This window comes from Endocarpon pusillum, assembly GCF_000464535.1.
Source record: "Endocarpon pusillum Z07020 unplaced genomic scaffold scaffold3350, whole genome shotgun sequence".
NCBI lineage: Eukaryota > Fungi > Ascomycota > Eurotiomycetes > Verrucariales > Verrucariaceae > Endocarpon > Endocarpon pusillum.
Genome location: NW_006916312.1, coordinates 396,744 through 414,239, shown reverse-complemented (window position 1 = coordinate 414,239; position 17,496 = coordinate 396,744). Strand labels below are relative to the sequence as shown.

Genomic DNA, 17,496 nt, shown 5'->3' with positions numbered 1-17,496 from the left:
GGTATCTTGGAGCAGAAATGAAACTCATGTACTGGCCGAGTGTCCATCCTCAAGCCTAATCCTGACCTAAATATCAAGGATAAGGTGAATTGCGTTCTAGCTACACGATCAACTTATTCTATTGATCTCTAACCTCCGAGCTCCAGCGAAGACTCTACTCGCGATATGTATGGCTAAGCACAAGCCGATATGCTCATTCTAAGCAGAGGCGGGCGAGCCCCATCTCATTTCCACATTCACCCAACTCCTCGCATTCATTCCGTAGCGGCACTCTTCGCGTATTCTTCATTCCTTTGGTTCACTTCTGCTCTATGGCTGGTGATGTGCTCTGGGACCTGTTCGACTCGATTCAGAGGGCTCGAAACAGGCTCTCCAAACGTTTCCCACAGTGGCATCACTCCCGTCCATATCTTTTCAGTCAATTCGTCCCTGCTCTGATCTTTGTTCTCGTCGTGCGGTCCTCCGTCACGAATCTTCCCACTACCACTGACAACACTCACTTTCAGAATCACTGTCGACTGCATTTCTGCTGCATCGGGAGGTGTTCTTGAGTTTTCCCATCGATTCCGGACCACAGAGTCGGTGATAAGCTGCATGGCATACAACTTCTCTTCTTTGGTCTCCACAACATTCCCGTATCCATGCAAGACCGCCGATCGATAATTGTAGCTGTGCGAATTTGGTGTCAACGAGAGGACCACTCCATCCACTCTGGTTGCTGCTACACACAGAGGCAGCCCTTGCTCTGACGCTCGGGCAAGATTCATGATTCTGGAACTGACATAGCCATGCAGATAGCAATCCATTGGTTCGTCCAGGCTTGCACTGGGGAAATCGAACGACCCCATGACGCCTATCATGGGAAGTATGGCTGGAAAAGGGTCTGCGGGATCTGGTGCGAAGGATACATGGCAGACAGGTGTTTCATTGACGATTGAGTGTATCGTCCCGAGATCATAGTTTCCTGCAATATTCACCACACTAAACGATATCATGATGGCTTGAGGCCTTACCTCGATCTTTCATTCTATTGACAGTATTTCTCGGCGACTTAGGGTAGGTCAGAACTCTACCCATCTTGAATCAAGTGCTTCACCACCACTCAGAATTACAGTATGAGACGATGGTTGGAGAAAACTTGATCAGCCAACAAGAGATATGATGCGACCAATACGCCTTTTGAGAAATGAGAAAGGCTGGAAACACTCGATGACTCCTCAGATAGGTAGCGTTATCCGAACCTGGCGCGGTTTGTAGTAATCAACCCGGTGCGTTACAAGATTCATTTGGTCATGAATATGGCAAGATGAATCAAATTATTTCCTATAATCCATCGGCAACCTGAGGGTCAGATGCCGTCTGGGTGCCATACCTATGCTTTAGCTTCTAGTGTGCACTGTTTCTGTAGTTGGAGCTGGAGTGTGACGATCGTCAATTGGTGTCTAACTCTCTCCCTTGTCACCAGCCCCTTCGAGCATGTCAAGGGCACTTTGTCGCTACAGCAAACGTCTATGTAGAACTTTTCAGCTTTCGAATCTTTGCCAAACTCGACTCATTTCATCCCATATCAATGCTGCCGAGCTTCGTTTCGGACAGCCTCTCCATGAGACCCATCCACACCTGCTTCAAGCTGGTGAAGGTAGACACCATCCGTATCGCAGAGAAGGGAATGTTCCATTGACAACCTACCGTCCAGTCACACCAGGCATCACTGCACTCGAATATGCACAAAGAAGAACGAAGCTCGCGGCACAACTGCCGGCCAACGCGATAGCAGTAGTTGCTGCATCGGATGTTGTATTCCGCACAGGACATGTTTTCTACAACTTTCATCAAGATCCAGATTTCTTCTACCTGACGGGTGCGCATAATACTGGCCTGAAAACAATTGCGAGCTGAAAGAAGTGATGCAGGTTTCAATGAACCGGAAGCATTGGCTGTAATTGGTAAGCGATAGGACAAGATTCCGTAACGCTCCAGCTAACGATTGCTGTAGGCAAAGCCTCATCCAACGATGACCACGTCTTCTATCTCTATGTTCGAGAAAAAGATCCCAAAGCAGAGATCTGGGATGGCGCCCGCTCCGGGACACAAGCTGCTCTGGACGTATTCAACGCGGACGAGACAGGCGATATCAGCAACCTGAAGAGGTTTCTGACTCCCCTCGTCGAAGACGCATCCCACATCTATACCGACATAACCAGCCTCCCTACCCCCACATCCACATTCCTCGAATTCCTCCGCGGCCCCTCCAAACCCTCCCCAGGCTTCTCCGAGCTGATCTCAACCAAGAAAACAAAGCCCCTCCGACCACTCCTAAACGATCTCCGGATCCAGAAAAGCCCCTCCGAAATCCACAACATGCGCAAAGCCGGACAAGCCGCTGGCCGGGCCTTCACCTCCGCAATGCGCCACCACTTCACCCGCGAGTCCCACCTCGACGCCTTCCTAGCCTACCAGTTCCGCATGAACGGCTGCGACAGACCGGCCTTCGAACCTGTCGCCGCCGGCGGCCCCAATGCCCTGAGCATCCACTACGTGCGCAATGACTCGCTCCTGCACGCTGGCAACCTCGTCCTCGCCGACGCGGGCGGCGAATACGCCGGCTACGTCTCAGACATCACACGCACCTGGCCTGTTGACGGCAAATTCACCCCTCCGCAACGCGATCTCTACGACGCCGTTCTAACCGTGCAACGTTCCTGCATCAGGGAATGCAGAGCCGACACTCATACCTCGCTCGAGCTACTACACCAAAAAGCGGAACGCGAACTGAAAGATGCTTTAAGGCAGTTAGGTTTCGATATGTCCGGGAATGCTATCAACGTCCTCTTCCCGCACCACTTGTCGCATTACCTGGGCCTGGATCTGCATGACTGTATTGGATACAGCAAGAAAGCGAAATTGAAGGCCGGGCATTGCCTCACGGTTGAGCCGGGCGTGTATGTGCCGAGTGGGGATGAGAGGTTCCCCAGGCGTTTTTGGGGGATGGGGGTGAGGATTGAGGATAGTGTTTGTGTCTTGGATGGAGATGGAGATGCAGATGTGGGGAATGGTGAAGGGGGCGTGGGCCCGTTGGTGTTGACGGCGGAGGCGGTCAAGGAAGTGGAGGATATTGAGGCGTTGAGATGATCCCATCTCTTTCTACATCGTATTCACCAAGATCAGCTTGGGCTTGGTTTTTACCGACCTAGTATCAGAAGATCAAAGACTAAACAATCCATGCAGCTGCTTATCTCCGCGTAGCTCGTCTGGTGTGTCTAGCCCTCCGCCACCACAAGTTGAATCTGCAGCTTCTAGGCACCATCAGGCCCGCAACTTTCCGTAATTGAGCATTTACTTCTTGAAATCATTCGCCATCTGCGGTTCCGTGCAGTAACTTACTATATTTAGAAAGTCACACGGAGGAAGGATGTTCTCCACTCCCCCCCCACTCCCATGCACTTCCCACGTTTTTGTTGGGGGTTTAGGTTTTGTTGGTTCTGACGCCAGAACTAGTTGGTGGGGAGATGTGTCACACTAATCACTACTGAACTGCTACCATGTGACGAGACAGTAAAAAAGTAGAGAGCACTGCAATTACTACGTAGAGGCTGGACCTGGCCGCGGCTGATTTCTAGTAACTAGTTAGAAAAGAGAATCAGGCTGTCCTCCTCAGATCTGCAGTGGCAGAGTTATATCCGCCTAGCCTTTTATGGTAACCGGGTCTGGGCAGGAGTGTTGTGGAATTCGTGATATGATGTGCGGACATGTAACACTTATCAGCTAGTGAGTGATGCTGTGGCGGCATGTCCAAGAGCAATAATAATTAGTCAAGATGGTCTCTTATATACCGGTATTTACTCTTCATGCATGAGATCAGGATATCATGCAAGCCGAACCTTGAATCTGTGTCATAGACTATACATCATGATAATGTTGTACTGTCACTTTCACCAACCCTTCTCCCTCTCAGGTAACCGCACAACATTGTTACGCCATAGGTCCCTTAACCCAGAATCAGCCCCACAATAACACTCTCCTGGCCTCATTGGCTCCGACTGGATCTCCACCCTTGTATCCTTGATAATAGATCCACAACGCCCACAGTCCTTTCTTCGCTTGGGGATAATACGCGCAGGTGCAGGCGGGGATACTGCCTCTGTCTGTGTCTCTCCAACTACGCCCCCTTCATCACTTAAGCTCGCGTCACAAGAGCAATCATGCCGTGGTCGGGGTACTGCCTCGATTTTAGCGTGGGTGTTGCTGTTGCTTAGGCCAGCGTCACAATGACAGGCATGCCAGGTGGGCATGCGAGGCATCGCCTCCATATCTGTGTGCACGGCTTCTCTTGAGTTGTACATATTCGAAAAGCTCTCCTGCTGTCGCAACGGGAATATCTCAATGTTATCCCCGGACTTGCAACTTGTGATTCCACTATCGGAGATACCGGTACTTCTTTTGTAATCCTGGCTACTTAGACCCTGGTATTTCCGTCGTAAAGTGGAGGAGGTGGTGCTGACGAGGGAGAAAAAGCGGGCAAAGAGCGGGCGTAAGGTGGGGAGACAGGCGCAGATAAGGCCCATAAGGATATGGACGGTGGACCAGAGGCCGGACTTAGAGTATTCCGGGGCTCGGGAGCCGGGGATGTAGCCATAGATGACGCGGAGGATACCTGTTATTATGACGCTAGACTGGGTGTCAGAGCGGGTTTGGCGAGATGGGAGAATTAGAAGGGAGGAAACCTACAAGCTCCCGAGGAGAAAGATAAAGACAATTGAGATCTTTTGTCTGCTCGAGACCTTCAGGCCTAGCACCATGCGCACCGGCAGAGCCAAGATAATGGTGTCGATGACCACTTCGACCGCGCCTGTGGCCATCCAAAACACATTGAAGTTGAAGCAGTACTCTGGCGGCACTAATCCAGCCCAGTTATATTTCACTGGGTTGCAATTAAAGACCGTGGCGATAGTGGCCGCTACCCAGAAGGCAAGAACAACGATGCCCACAAGGAGAGATTGGATGCGAAACGATACATCTATTGAAAAGAGCCGACGGTACATGAGGAGGATGGATATCTTGATCGCGGTGACGCACGTGAAATAGAGGATCGTGCATACGAAAGATATCTTGAGATAGAGCGTATGGGGGCTGGTATTGAAGGTGGAGGTTGATTTTGAGAAGATGGCCGCGCTGATCGCCTTTTCGGCGGTGGGATCGACATTAACACCTGGAGAAGTATTAGCTGGATAGCATGGCATGGTAGGACTGGGCCAACGTTCTGTAAAGAAGAAGACCACCTGTCAAAAGATATGACAGCAGACCAGCCAGGATCCACCAGTCATCCCAGGCAATACCAGCCTTCCCATGCACGCGGACATAAAACCGTAATGCAGTACAAATAACCGCGATGCCAGTGATGACGCCCGAAGTCACTGTCGTCACCGTGGGGTCGTAGGCTGAAGTGTCGACCATGGCTATTATGGAGGACAGCGCCGACGAGCCTCACCTGTCAATGAAACAGCCTTCACCCCATCGGATCTGCATACGAGAGAATCTGCCATCATATAAAGAAACGGGAGATGGTGTCCACAGCTGTAAGCCGGGCTGCATGCTGCTTAGCATTGAGTTTTGCACGCGGGAACTGCATTACCATCCACTACTATCGACACAAACTGGTTGTTCGAAGCAAGTACCCTACCGTTCCTGCACGTCTCCCAGAAAGTTTCCTCCCAAGTCTCTGGGTCCGGTGATGGCTAGAAGCTAGGAAGGGCTTATGTTTCGCAATAGACCGTGATGAAGAGACCCCTGACAACGGCTTCTTGTCGCCTGGAAAGGCCTTCATGCGGTGTCCTCACGTGTAATTTCCGGTAGTCGTCATGGCACTGGAGATTTGCAATAGTGCTGGTAACAGTAGACAAGATCTACCAGTCCCTTGCTCGGATCCCGTGATACAGGAGTCGGATAAGATAGGAGAGTCATTGTGTGTATTGTGATAATGGGGTAGGGATTGGATCGTGCTACTCCGTACAAGCTAAGAAGTATCTACTACGTAGATAAGAGTTCGGAGGAATGCAAGTCCTTAGGTCAAGGCGCCACATCGTACAAGATGAGCAGGCACGGAACCGTAAAGTAGTGCCAACGCGAACGCGAACGAGTTCTTTCTTCCATCCTGATCCCAATACGGCATAGTGTGTCGATGCACAAAACGTGAGACTTTCAACCGAGTCCAGAATCGAGATCAGCAACGGAGAGCAATTACGCCATAACTACGAAGTAGCTTGCTTGAGATCAAGGCACTATCACCAGTCCAGAAGCATTAGTTAGGAGCTAGAAGGGCTTACGGATGCCTTTAGCTATGGAGTACGGAATAGCTCCTCTTTGTTCGGCGACATTCTCTAGCGTGACACCCCTCCAGCGTATTGAGGAAGAGGCTCGGCTGATAGTTGTAGTCTGCATTTTGGCTGGATGTAGACACCCGTGACTTGAAAATTCGAGGTGTCTATTCATATTAACCGTGCTGCCTTTGGTCTCCTGCGAACTTTGCTCGAAGAGGGCCATAGTGTTGTATGTGAGGCATCAGAAAAGTAGGTGTGGTGTAGTCCATATACATTTTGATGCCATACAGAGACAGAATACCATCGATGTGGAAAGGTGCACAGGTAAACCTCAACCCAACAATCAAATCTCCTCTCTCGGAGGCCCTCATTCCTCCAAACTCGATTGTACTCCCAGTGAAGACAATCCTGACACATATCGCGCATGCTGGCCCTCAAATGCGGCTCGAAGACATAAATCGCCTGGCAAACCGATGCGCCTGCTTGCCACAATCGTTGCAAGCATGAAATAGATATTCAATAAGGCGCAGACCACAAGTATAGAAACGCGATCTTATAATCAAAGCTGGTGCCCTTATTCATCGGTTATTGTGCTGACTGCGGAACAATTGCCTTCAAGAGGAAGTCTCAGATTATGTCGCAAAAGGGTCGATCCCCGCAGCGGCATAATAATTGATGCGATCACTTGATGTCTCAGCGTTGCTGACCTTTCTGCTGGCTAGGTCAACAGTCAGGAGGTCGATCCCAGAGAACATAATCGGTGTGCCTGGGTTTGCCTTGCTACTAGAAGAAGATCAGTCAGCTGACTGACCAAATGCAGGCGCCATCTTGTCAACGCTGTGGCACTTACGCATTGCCATTCACCCCACTGCTAATAACAGCATGCTCTCTCCACCTCACTGCAATCCTATCGCAACTCGACCATGCGCTCACCACCTCGAAACTGATATTCGTGCATGTTGTCCAAGAGTGTGCGGTTTCGCCTATGATATCCCACAATTGAGATCGGTTGGCGGCGAAGGGTGTCGGACAGCCGGGATATGTGAATTCTTCGTTCCAATATTGAACGTCCTCGGTTGCGGCGTTGGGAAGGTCATAACGGCCGCCTGTAGAGAAAACGTTGAGCCAGCGCGTGGCGATGGGCAGAATCTCGGAAGAGGTTAAGCAACTACCACAAGGAGGTGGGGTAGGTTCGACGGGGTGACAAGAAGAGAAGAGAGCGAAGAGTAGTGTGGAAAATATAGACACTGGAAGGAAATGCATGGTAAATAAGATATTGGGACTGTAGAAGGAAAAAGGACAACAGAAGCAGGATAAGATCGATGACAACATTTTGTGCGAAGTTGCTTGCACATATACAAGGCAGCTGCCGGATGGTGAAAATACCCAGTTTCATCATGATGTACATTGTTGGCCCATATCTGGCACAGGGGTATGGAGAGGAGTCGAAACGTGAGCACACCTCCATGTCGCCTGTACAAATTCCGAGGTTATCAACGTAAATTATTCAAGCTTGCAAAGAGCACGTTATTAGTGGAAAGAATGTCTTTAAGAGGTAATCCTGTAGAAAAGATCGCTGGCGGAAATATGGTAACGAGCATAAAGAGGAGGTTGAAAGCGAGTCTTCCAAAAATGGATGGCTTGCCAAGGACGCGAATTATGAGCACGTGCTATTTTTGTCGATCTCACCATGGCCCAAAACGCCAACGGAGAGCTAACCCCTAGTTAGCAGGCCCTTGTAACTGAGATCGGAATCTACCTGGGCTTGATTTATATAGGACTCTGTCAAGCAATAAAATAAAATCTTGCTGGTTGAAGGATATCTCGTGGTTCCCCTCTACTTACCTTCCCACCTAATTGCAACTGGTGGCTAGACGTGGTTTAGGCCGTTGTAATTAGGGTACAAGATAGCCAACGGAAAGTGTCTATTCCTGCGGGCACAGTTCGAAATTTCATCTCTATTTGAGTCCAAGAACTTCCTGCACCGCATTCAACACTTTGGCATGAATAGCCTCTGGTGCCGCGACTACACCCTTGTTATCCTTCAAGGTCCGTCCTTGGCTGAAGTCCAGTCGTTTTCCATTTGTGTCGGTTACCACGCCACCAGCTTCTCGGACGATCAGATCACCTGCAGCATGATCCCATATCTTTTCCTGATAATCTTTCCGTACCGGAAGCCTCAGGTATAGGTCCCCCGCGCCTCTAGCGATCGACCCGTACTTGGCCTGGGAGTCCATCTGAACCGGCTTTGATGTGATGCCCAGCTTCTCCGCAATTGCCGCATTGTCACCCTTCGAGGAGTGACCAGCTTCGACACTTTCGCAGAAAACAGCTTGTGCAATGTCCGGAACTGGTCGCATATGGATTGCCTTGCTCGGCCCTAACGATGAGGTTGATAATGGTTGACTGGTGGCACCCTGTCCCTGTACCGCGGCGAAAAGCACGCCCTTACCTTCTTGATCCGTCTGATTTGCCCCAATATCCTCGTTCAGGGTGGTAGTGTCGTCAACCGGTAGATTAGGGCAGCCGAGAACTCCGACTTTGATGTCTCCATCAACAATGAGAGCCAAACAGACTGCATACTGGCCCCCCCGTAGGAAACCCTTCGTGCCATCAATTGGATCAAGAGCCCATATTCTGCCTTTGCCGCCTCCTGCACTGCTTCCTTGATCGATTGCCTCCAGCATAGCATCTTCACTAGATAACGACCCTCCAAGTAATGAATCTGAATCAGGGTGTTCGAGTCTAACTTCCTTGACCAGATCCCAAATCTGAAAGCTCAGATCTTTGTTGTCGCGCAACGACGAAGCTTCTTCTTCACCCACTATTTCATCGCTAGGAAAGTTCTTCTTGATAGCTTGAATGATCAATGCTTGTGCACCAAAATCTCCAATGGTTACTGGTGACTTGTCTTCTTTTGAAAAAGTGCCCTTTGCTTTTTCCTTAAAGACTTTCTTTGTCAAAATCGCAGCTCTCTGTACAGCCAGCTGTGCGACTTTAAGCTCCTGAGAATATGACATCGTAGATATTGACCTAACGGAGAGCACGTGGGTAGAGAGCTGGGACAAGCGAGAGCGCAGAGAAATGCCAATCGTAAGAGCCAGAACTGTGACAGATAAAATGAAGATGGAGCTTGCTGTGGACTTGAGTGCCGTTCTCATTGGCCACCAGCGTCAAGAAGCTGGATACGGCGCGTTTCACTGTAGTACGTTTGAGCAAATACTCCGTAAAGCCGAGAAGAATTTCCTGCGGCGAAACAGGATGAGAGTGCGTGGCAGGAACGAATCTGGGTCAGAGCAGTTGGAGAAAGGACAACTTCTGACGTTCAAGGACACGTGCGTAAGACCTGCCAAACCCGTTTTAAAGGCGCTTTATCCATCTCGTGTTTGCCAACCATATCCTCGTGTTCGGCAGACAGACTGTCCACCAACTCTGCTTGAAGCAGCAAGAGCACGCGGTGAATACTTTGCTGCGCTTTCGTCGCCTGCATGATATCCAGGACTCGACCACTGCTATAACAGTACAAGGCGTCAAACATATTATGCCGCTCATGAGCCCGAATCATTTGCTTGAAAGCTATTCATCGTACTGGTGGTAGGATGAATGTGAAATGTCAAGGGTCTTGTTAGAACCTTGAGTTTATACTATCACGCGACCAGGTACAATGTTTTCGGGGGTAAGCTGCTCCATGCCATAGCCAGTTTCAGAAACTACTCCAATCTTGTGTCCGCTTGAACTGTAAAAGGTTCAGTTGTTCAAATACCGTCCATACATCACCTCTGGTATTGTCATCTTGAAGCCCAGTCTTTCTTGCTACACATGCTCGCGCACATCTCAAAACTTTTGCTTTCTCCAGTTTAGCCAAATCGTTCTGATTGCCAGCACCTTCAGAAAAAGCCGTACTCCTCGATATCCGTGCACGTCGAACGTCTAACTTCTGAATCGTACGATGAAGACGATCTTGCTGGGATTCCAGACCTCATCGAAGTGGTCAAGCTACAAGCTACAGGGCCGTCTGAAGTTGCTCGAGCATTACGAAAGAAGTTAAAATATGGATCGATTCATCGTCAGTTAAGAGCTCTAGCCATTCTTGATGCTCTAATTCAAAACGCTGGTTCGCGCTTTCAGAGGACTGTCTTCAGCGATGAGCCTCTCTTAGAAAGGTTACGGATCGCGGCTACCGATTCAGTGAGCGATCCCGAAGTCAGGAGGAAATGCAAGATTCTATTTGGCCAATGGGCGGCAGGCTCCAAAACTGAACCTGGTCTCGAAGGAGCGGCCACCCTCTACAAGCAACTACCTAAAAGCAGAAAACCACACGTCGACCGACGCGAGCAAAGCAAGGTCCTACAAGAGACCGAGGAGCAAGCTCGGCGAGACGAAGCAGCGGACGACGAACCGCGAGGGCTGAGCGTCGGACCCTCCTCAGCCAAAGCAAGCGCCAGCCGCACCTCCAGCGGCCCTGCCCTCCTATCAAGCTCCGGCCCAAATCTCGTCACTAAGACCAAAAAATCCAAAAAGAACAAAGCCAACAAACCCTTCAGCCTTGAACGCGAAACACCCGCCCTCCTCCAAACCATCGCCTCCTCCCAAGTTGCCAGCACAAACCTAACCAACGCCCTTAAACTCGTCAACCGCGAATCTCACCGCGTCTCGGATGACCCGGAAGTGATGAATCGCTTCGAGACTTGTAAGCAGCTCCGCAGGCAGATCCTCCGCTACATCCAGTGTGTGGAGAGCGATGATTTTCTCGGGGGGCTGATCCATGCGAATGAAGAACTGGTCATGGCGTTGATGGCGTTTGAGGTGCTGGATAAGAGCGTGGATGATGATTCCGATAGCGAGTTGGAAGAGGCGGCTCATCTGTCCAGGGCCGCTGCGATAGCTAAACGTTCAGGTGGATCTGGCAGTGGTCCTCCCCCTACAGAATCAATGGTGGGGCTGAGCTTGCAGAGTCCGGAGATGGCTCCGAGGCCTGGGTTGGGAAAGATGGCGATGCCGCAGAGCGAGCCGTGGATTTTGGCTGGCAAGGGTAAGGATATGAGACGGGAGAATGGAAGTGAAAGTGAGGACGATGATGATGATGATGATGACGACGACGACGACGACAACGAGGATAACCCATTCGGAGATCGGAATGCTACGGCTACGCCGAGCATGGAGAAACAAGGGTTTACTTGGAAGGAGGTTTGAGGGACGGGTTGAGGACATGATATTGGCGTCTAATATCGTTTATCCAGGTCTACACAATTATGGTCTAAGTTAGAAGTACATGCTCTGTACTGCACTGCACTGCATCGATTTCATCATCATGCATACATATAGCTGAACATCGAGATTTTGTACCCTACTATGTAAACACCATGTCTTCCCATGCCAGTTGCCTGTTCTGTCCCAATGCTCACCCCAAGTAGCGCCAGTCATGCATCAGTATCGCTCTCATAAGTGCTGTTATCCATATACTTCCGGAATGGTAGTTCATCACATCCAAAACAGTAGAATGGCCATTTCAACATCCCAACCAGACATTTGCTTCGTACATCGGAATTTTTCTTTCCCTGAACAAATCTCAAGCCCCCAACGCCAAAAACCTCCTTCATCGTATCACGCCATCCCCACTCCTCCTATCCCCTCCCTCAAGCCCCTTTATCTCTGGCGCAGGGGCTGGTGCCACCGCCGTCGACGTCGACGCCGACTCCGTCCCCACATCCGTCTCCGTCCCGGCGCGCGTCGCAACAACCGGGGCCACCTCATCATCCCCCGCATTGTTTGTCGAATACCTCTTCTCGCTGGGTGTGTACCCCGGACTCACCGTGCTCAGATTCCGCAGCCTCTCTTCCGCACCATCGTAGTTACGTAGTGATTCCGACGGCGAGTGGCCCGAAGCGGGCGACTCCCTGCGTCCACTGGCGCGCCGGGCACGGCCTTGATCGAAGGTCGGTGTGCGGAAGAGATTTGGGTTTCTGATTACGGTTTGCCGGAGCGGTGGGCCATCTGCGGCGTCGGGTTCGGGTTTGGATTTGGAGCCGAAGCACATGGTTGATTTTTGAGCAGGGTTGCGTTCGCGGTGTGGTGATTGGGGCGAGGAAGGAAGAAGAGTAGTTGGAGGTGGGGGCGGGGTTGGTTGGCGTTGTTTGCTATAGGATCGTTGTAGCAGGAGACTTGAGGAGGAATGGAGAGATTGGTGACTGATGAGTTCGGGCCTCTAGAAGGCGATCTGGTGGTCGGACTGGTGATAGATGCTTGGGGGAGAGGGCAGGAAATGCCGAGAGAGGTGTGACAAGTCGGTCAAACGGGTGCTCTAGACTCAGGAGTTTTGTATACTGGTACAATAGTCCAGGTGAAGTGCGCAAAGGTAGTATGGTTATAGGAAGTGTACAATAGACTAGGACGGTGTGGGAAGGAATTAGGATCGAAGGCAGCAAGACTTGAACCACATTGTTTTCTCGAGACGGAGCAAGCTGCACAATAGCCGACTCGGACACCAGAAACGTCGCCAAGCCCGGAGACCCGCTATACAGCCGGCAACTTCAAAGTTGCCGTTACCGGTCACCATTCTCTAGGCGGAGAATATGCACATCTGGAATACAATTGTGAGACAGGCTGTGCCAACGATCATGACAATTGGATTGTTCACTGCTCAGCTCCGGCTCGCCGAATATGTATCCGTAAATGTTGATATGGTGGCTGGCCCGCTGATATGGGCGTGTCTCGTATTGTGTCTGAGTTGTTATGATACCACGCCAGTTGACTATGGTACGCAGGCGATGGAGCGACTTCTGTTGGATCCCATGCGACGAGCCTCCTTCCCTTGTCATCCACGACGGGAGATGCGTTTCCGTTTCCATCTGCTATGCCGCAACGTTAGCCAATTAAGAGGAGGCGCGAGATCAGTTGAAAAAATATTAGGAAATCCATGAATGGGGAGAGCTGGACAAAGGCTTCCAGGAAGCGGATTATACAAGCGAAACAAGATCGCCCCCATCTGTACGCAACTTTCAGAGCCAATGTAAAACGAGGTGAGCTTGAGCTACTCCAGTTACTAAGATGGTATATGCAGTGCCATGTATCTAGGCTCACGCCCACGTTCGATCTGCTGTGGACCTAAAGATGGCCGGTGGAATCGATTTTAAGCTGTTGCAGTTTCGACTTGTCAGGTCTACTATGACGCTGAGGATATCTCAGGGAAAAGCTGTCCCCTTGAAGGAGCAGATAGTTTTGCAGAGGATATTCAACGTTTTGCGTTAATGCCAAAATAAATGGTACGATCCAAATGATACAGTACGTCGTCTAACCCAGACAGAAATAGCGCTTGGAACATCAGACAATCAGGCGTGATGGCGTGCTGGCGTGCTTTCCCTAACACAGAACCTCTTTTCTTGCGATGCCTCTCTTCCTGCTTCGCTCTTGCTGCTTCCACCTTCTAAGCATGGCTCCGTAGTAGTCAGCCTCAATCGCTGCTCTCTCATTGCGCCAGACTTCCCCACATTCCAGATCACACCAACGATACTAGTACTTAGCTATAGGTAGACTTCTGTATAATCTATGTTCCTCTTCTTACTATCTACGAATGCAGTTTACCTTTAGTCGGTCTAGTACGTCTATGGGTACCTCCCCCTACACTCAAGATCTGGTTCCAAAGGGGGGCGGTTTGCCAGATGAATATGAGCAACCAGGCTGTGGTGTGGATGAAGCGATAATGGGGCCAGCTAACTCATGTTTTAGCGCTCGAAACACTAAGAACAGGAAAAAGAAATACCCAAGTGTTCTGTTTCGGTGTTAGTTTTGATGCACCAGGACGCATCCGTAGTAGATATTGTTAGTGTGTATTAGTAGCAGCTAGTTTTCTACACACTTTCCCCACATCCTCCGGAGCGCCCAGAATGATAATGATTGGCCTATGCGCTCAAGGCTTCTACAGACTAAGTTACTAGCTTGAAGTAAGGTGCACCTTCGTCAAAATCTAGTCAGATACAAAATTTCTAGCTCGAAGCTAACGATACTTCATGCCTCCTATCGCAGTATGCTTTGAGTGAGGTCTTGACAAACACTTGCACCCAGCTAAAAAGCCTACCGGTAGGCTTTGCTACACTGCCCGAACGGACAATGCAAGCGGCTTTAGGAAAGCCTTGTACAGAAGACAGCTTTTGACCACGATCTTTGGGGCGGATTTTGTCAAAGTGGAGCTTGAGTCTGCGCAAGGACCGAGTCTGCCTGGAATGAAGAGACACCCGTCAGAGTTGTCCCTCACAACCGTCAACTCGATTGAATGCTAGCCAGAGTCGACCTGTTGGGTCAATTCATACTAAACGGGAGCTATATGTTTCTAGCTAAACAGATCTTCTCTCGAACCGTATGCAGAGGAAGCATCATGCTCAGCAGAGAAAAACGATTCAGGTGAGTGGTAAACAACAAGCTTTGTCCTTCAGTGCCAACGTGCCAACGTTGAAGTACGATCGTCGAAAAACGTCAATGGTTACAAATACAGCGGTGGTAATCTCACTAATACTCCTCGAATCTGCTCTTTGTTATCCATGTTCTTCATTCAGAAAGTATGATTGGACACAATATGTTTCACACATGGAACACTAGCTCATTCCGCCACAGACAATATTGTCCGAGCTCGTCAAATCAGACCTTAAGCATCCCACATCTCAACCTAGGATCAAAGACGACAAGTTAGGCCAGCATATGGGTACGGGAAGCTCGTCTTTCCCGAGTTCATCTAGCTCACCGTCTACGAGTTCGTGCGCTCACCGTGCTGTGAGGAGCGGACGACATTGTCATACAGTACCAGGCACCTCTTGGGGAAGTGTTGGTGCAAATGGCTGGTAGAAGTATGAAGTCGACCAAGATGGCGCAAGATCAAGACCTTCGTACACGAAGGATGGTCCTAGAATGGCCGAGGATTTGGCACCGGGTAAAAAGGAAGGACCTCTGGACCTTTGTACCTCTCAGCTGTGCGTCCCGTCTCTGCATGCTTACGGGTTTCCGGGTGGTGTCTTATCTGACTCGAACCTCGCCTCATTGTGAATTCGAAGTTCGTTCGTCAGTTCACAGCCTTCGAAATTGCTTGGCGTCTAGAGCATTCTTCTCTTTGGGCCTTGTAACAATCGTTCATGTCAATTATTTGAGTGAATTTCAAGCTAGTCATCACCATTGGGGGCGAACTCGTACAAAGGATTTCTGTTATGACAGCTACTTTACCTTTCGTTCAATGAAAACATTGTCCTATCTCACCTCTCGCTAAAGAGCTTTTGCCAGGGTTTGTGGCCTTTCCGTGGAAAAACCGCATGCAAGCACTGTTGTTGAAGCCCGTTGTTCTATGCTCTGGTGGAGGAGGATCCTCTATCACTTCATAGTGCTAAATCCTTTGTTCATGGCATCTTTTCGTTCTTTTGAAATATTTTTATTGTCCGAACTCATGAAAGACCCTTTTGTTGTTATCCTTGGTTCGCTTCTCTTAGCCATTGTTTATCCATTGTATTATGGCATTTCTTGCAGGGCTTGTTGGCTGCCTTCTCTACTATTTAAATTCTCAGCTTCTGTCCATTTTCCGGTCTGCCACTCACCAATTCCCTACAACTCATTTCAGCCTTCATAGCAAGCACCTTGATCGCATCCCTTGACAGACAAATCCAGTTTTCCACCAGCACCAAAATGTCCTTGAAAACTCCTCGAAATTCATACCGCAGCGCGGAATGCCCGGAAGTACCTTCCCAAAACCCATGTTCATCCTGGTATTCCGAGGAGCTCGAGCCTAAAGGCCCATTTTCTCGCTCTCGAGGTTCGCACCACGAATCTAGTCACCCATCGTCTTCGGCCCGACGTTCTCATCGCCAATATGACAAACCGGAGTCTTCGGCCCGAAGTTCGCACCGCGAGTCTGGTTACTCATCGTCTTTGGCCCGAGACACTTACCATGAGAGTGAAGCGCCGTCGTCGCAACCACACACCTCATCTTCCATCCGCCGCGCAAACACCACTGCTGCTCCGTCCAGTAAGAACCCCTTTGCTAGATTAGTGGCAACAGGTGATCTTCCCCGCAGCAACAATCCTTTTTCGCGACATGAATCATCACGCCACGCTGAATCGTCCGGTGGTCTCCACCGTTCCAATGCGGTCCACTCGCGCAGCCGTTCATCCCACCAAACCTCCCGCCGCGAGTCATCGGCCTCACACCACAGCTTCTCTGCCTCCACCATTCGAGGTCCCTCTACCACAGTGCGCGGCAGCTCTCCCTCGTCGATGGATGAGCACCTAGACTCCTACGCTGGAGCTCTTGTTCCCCAGCGCTCCCAGACAGTTGCCCACCATCTCAGCTCAGGCTCTCGTTACTATGGCAACAAACAGGTGGCACGCAGCGGCTGCACTAGCAGCTCCTGCACTAGCAGCTCCCGCACCACGGGATCCACCTCCTCCACAACCTCAGCCAAAGGCCAGAACGTGACCTATAACATCACCAACATCAACATCGGCAGCAACAACGTTGGTAAGGGTGCCGAGGATCTGCTTGCCGGCATGTCCACAATCGAAATTGGCGAGCCATCTGGCCATGCCCGCCGCAGCCGCAGCACACGTTCACATACCTCATCAGGCCGCTACACTCCCTACGCCGGAACTGGTAGAGTCTGGGAACGTGATTATGACGAGTCATTGGAGGATATGAAGAAAGAGCAACGGAAGCGTCAGCGCGAGCAGACACGCGCCTTGTCAGCAGTGGCTGATGCGGAAGCGGAGCTTCGAGAGAGTGAGGAGCGATTCCTGGCGCAAATTGGTTATCCGTGCCCAGATGCCATGTTCACTTGAACGGAGGGCTTGAAAGGTAAGGTAAGGCAAGGTAAGTGAGTTTTTGCTTCTGGGTCCTGGAGTTCTGGAGTCCCGGCGTTTATGACTGTGGTCATTGATTTCGGTGGGTTTTCTGAATCTCTGGAGTTCAGGAGTTACTGGATAAGGTAAGTCAGGTAAGCGGTCATGCGATCACATGGCTGGTCCTTTAGATAAAATAAAATATGGGTTTGCCACCTAACACATGCTGCCTTTTCCTCTTCATTTCCATGTTCCAAGATTGTCATGTTGCCTCTGTGCTTTTCTTTTCGGTTTCCTCTCGTCTCGCTCCCCGTACGGCAGAGATGCAGTCAACATCAAAATGCCCTTGACACAATAGATCAAAGATTCA

The 17,496-nt window shown here is 50.3% G+C and overlaps 8 protein-coding genes across 8 annotated transcripts; 3 read left to right on the top strand and 5 right to left on the bottom strand.

Moving 5' to 3' along the window:
- Positions 1 to 254: 254 nt before the first annotated feature.
- EPUS_01787 (uncharacterized protein) lies at positions 255 to 995 on the bottom strand (the record flags this gene model as incomplete). The annotated part of the gene is made up of 1 exon (XM_007804392.1): positions 255 to 995. One exon carries the CDS (start codon positions 993 to 995, stop codon positions 255 to 257), a length of 741 nt encoding a protein of 246 aa, XP_007802583.1.
- A 481-nt stretch (positions 996 to 1,476) lies between these two features.
- EPUS_01786 (uncharacterized protein) lies at positions 1,477 to 3,132 on the top strand (the record flags this gene model as incomplete). Its single annotated transcript, XM_007804391.1, has 3 exons — positions 1,477 to 1,861; positions 1,914 to 1,946; positions 1,997 to 3,132. 3 exons carry the CDS (start codon positions 1,477 to 1,479, stop codon positions 3,130 to 3,132), a joined length of 1,554 nt encoding a protein of 517 aa, XP_007802582.1.
- An 800-nt stretch (positions 3,133 to 3,932) lies between these two features.
- EPUS_01785 (uncharacterized protein) lies at positions 3,933 to 5,454 on the bottom strand (the record flags this gene model as incomplete). The annotated part of the gene is made up of 3 exons (XM_007804390.1): positions 3,933 to 4,668; positions 4,729 to 5,209; positions 5,304 to 5,454. The coding sequence occupies 3 exons, from the start codon at positions 5,452 to 5,454 to the stop codon at positions 3,933 to 3,935; spliced, it is 1,368 nt and encodes a 455-aa protein (XP_007802581.1).
- A 1,495-nt stretch (positions 5,455 to 6,949) lies between these two features.
- On the bottom strand, positions 6,950 to 7,580 carry EPUS_01784 (uncharacterized protein; the record flags this gene model as incomplete). The annotated part of the gene is made up of 2 exons (XM_007804389.1): positions 6,950 to 7,100; positions 7,168 to 7,580. The coding sequence occupies 2 exons, from the start codon at positions 7,578 to 7,580 to the stop codon at positions 6,950 to 6,952; spliced, it is 564 nt and encodes a 187-aa protein (XP_007802580.1).
- A 695-nt stretch (positions 7,581 to 8,275) lies between these two features.
- Positions 8,276 to 9,337, bottom strand: EPUS_01783 (uncharacterized protein; the record flags this gene model as incomplete). Its single annotated transcript, XM_007804388.1, has 1 exon — positions 8,276 to 9,337. One exon carries the CDS (start codon positions 9,335 to 9,337, stop codon positions 8,276 to 8,278), a length of 1,062 nt encoding a protein of 353 aa, XP_007802579.1.
- Positions 9,338 to 9,981: 644 nt separating this feature from the next.
- On the top strand, positions 9,982 to 11,510 carry EPUS_01782 (uncharacterized protein; the record flags this gene model as incomplete). The annotated part of the gene is made up of 2 exons (XM_007804387.1): positions 9,982 to 9,993; positions 10,200 to 11,510. 2 exons carry the CDS (start codon positions 9,982 to 9,984, stop codon positions 11,508 to 11,510), a joined length of 1,323 nt encoding a protein of 440 aa, XP_007802578.1.
- Positions 11,511 to 11,913: 403 nt separating this feature from the next.
- EPUS_01781 (uncharacterized protein) lies at positions 11,914 to 12,354 on the bottom strand (the record flags this gene model as incomplete). The annotated part of the gene is made up of 1 exon (XM_007804386.1): positions 11,914 to 12,354. One exon carries the CDS (start codon positions 12,352 to 12,354, stop codon positions 11,914 to 11,916), a length of 441 nt encoding a protein of 146 aa, XP_007802577.1.
- A 3,623-nt stretch (positions 12,355 to 15,977) lies between these two features.
- On the top strand, positions 15,978 to 17,126 carry EPUS_01780 (uncharacterized protein; the record flags this gene model as incomplete). Its single annotated transcript, XM_007804385.1, has 1 exon — positions 15,978 to 17,126. The coding sequence occupies one exon, from the start codon at positions 15,978 to 15,980 to the stop codon at positions 17,124 to 17,126; it is 1,149 nt and encodes a 382-aa protein (XP_007802576.1).
- Between the last annotated feature and the right edge of the window lie 370 nt (positions 17,127 to 17,496).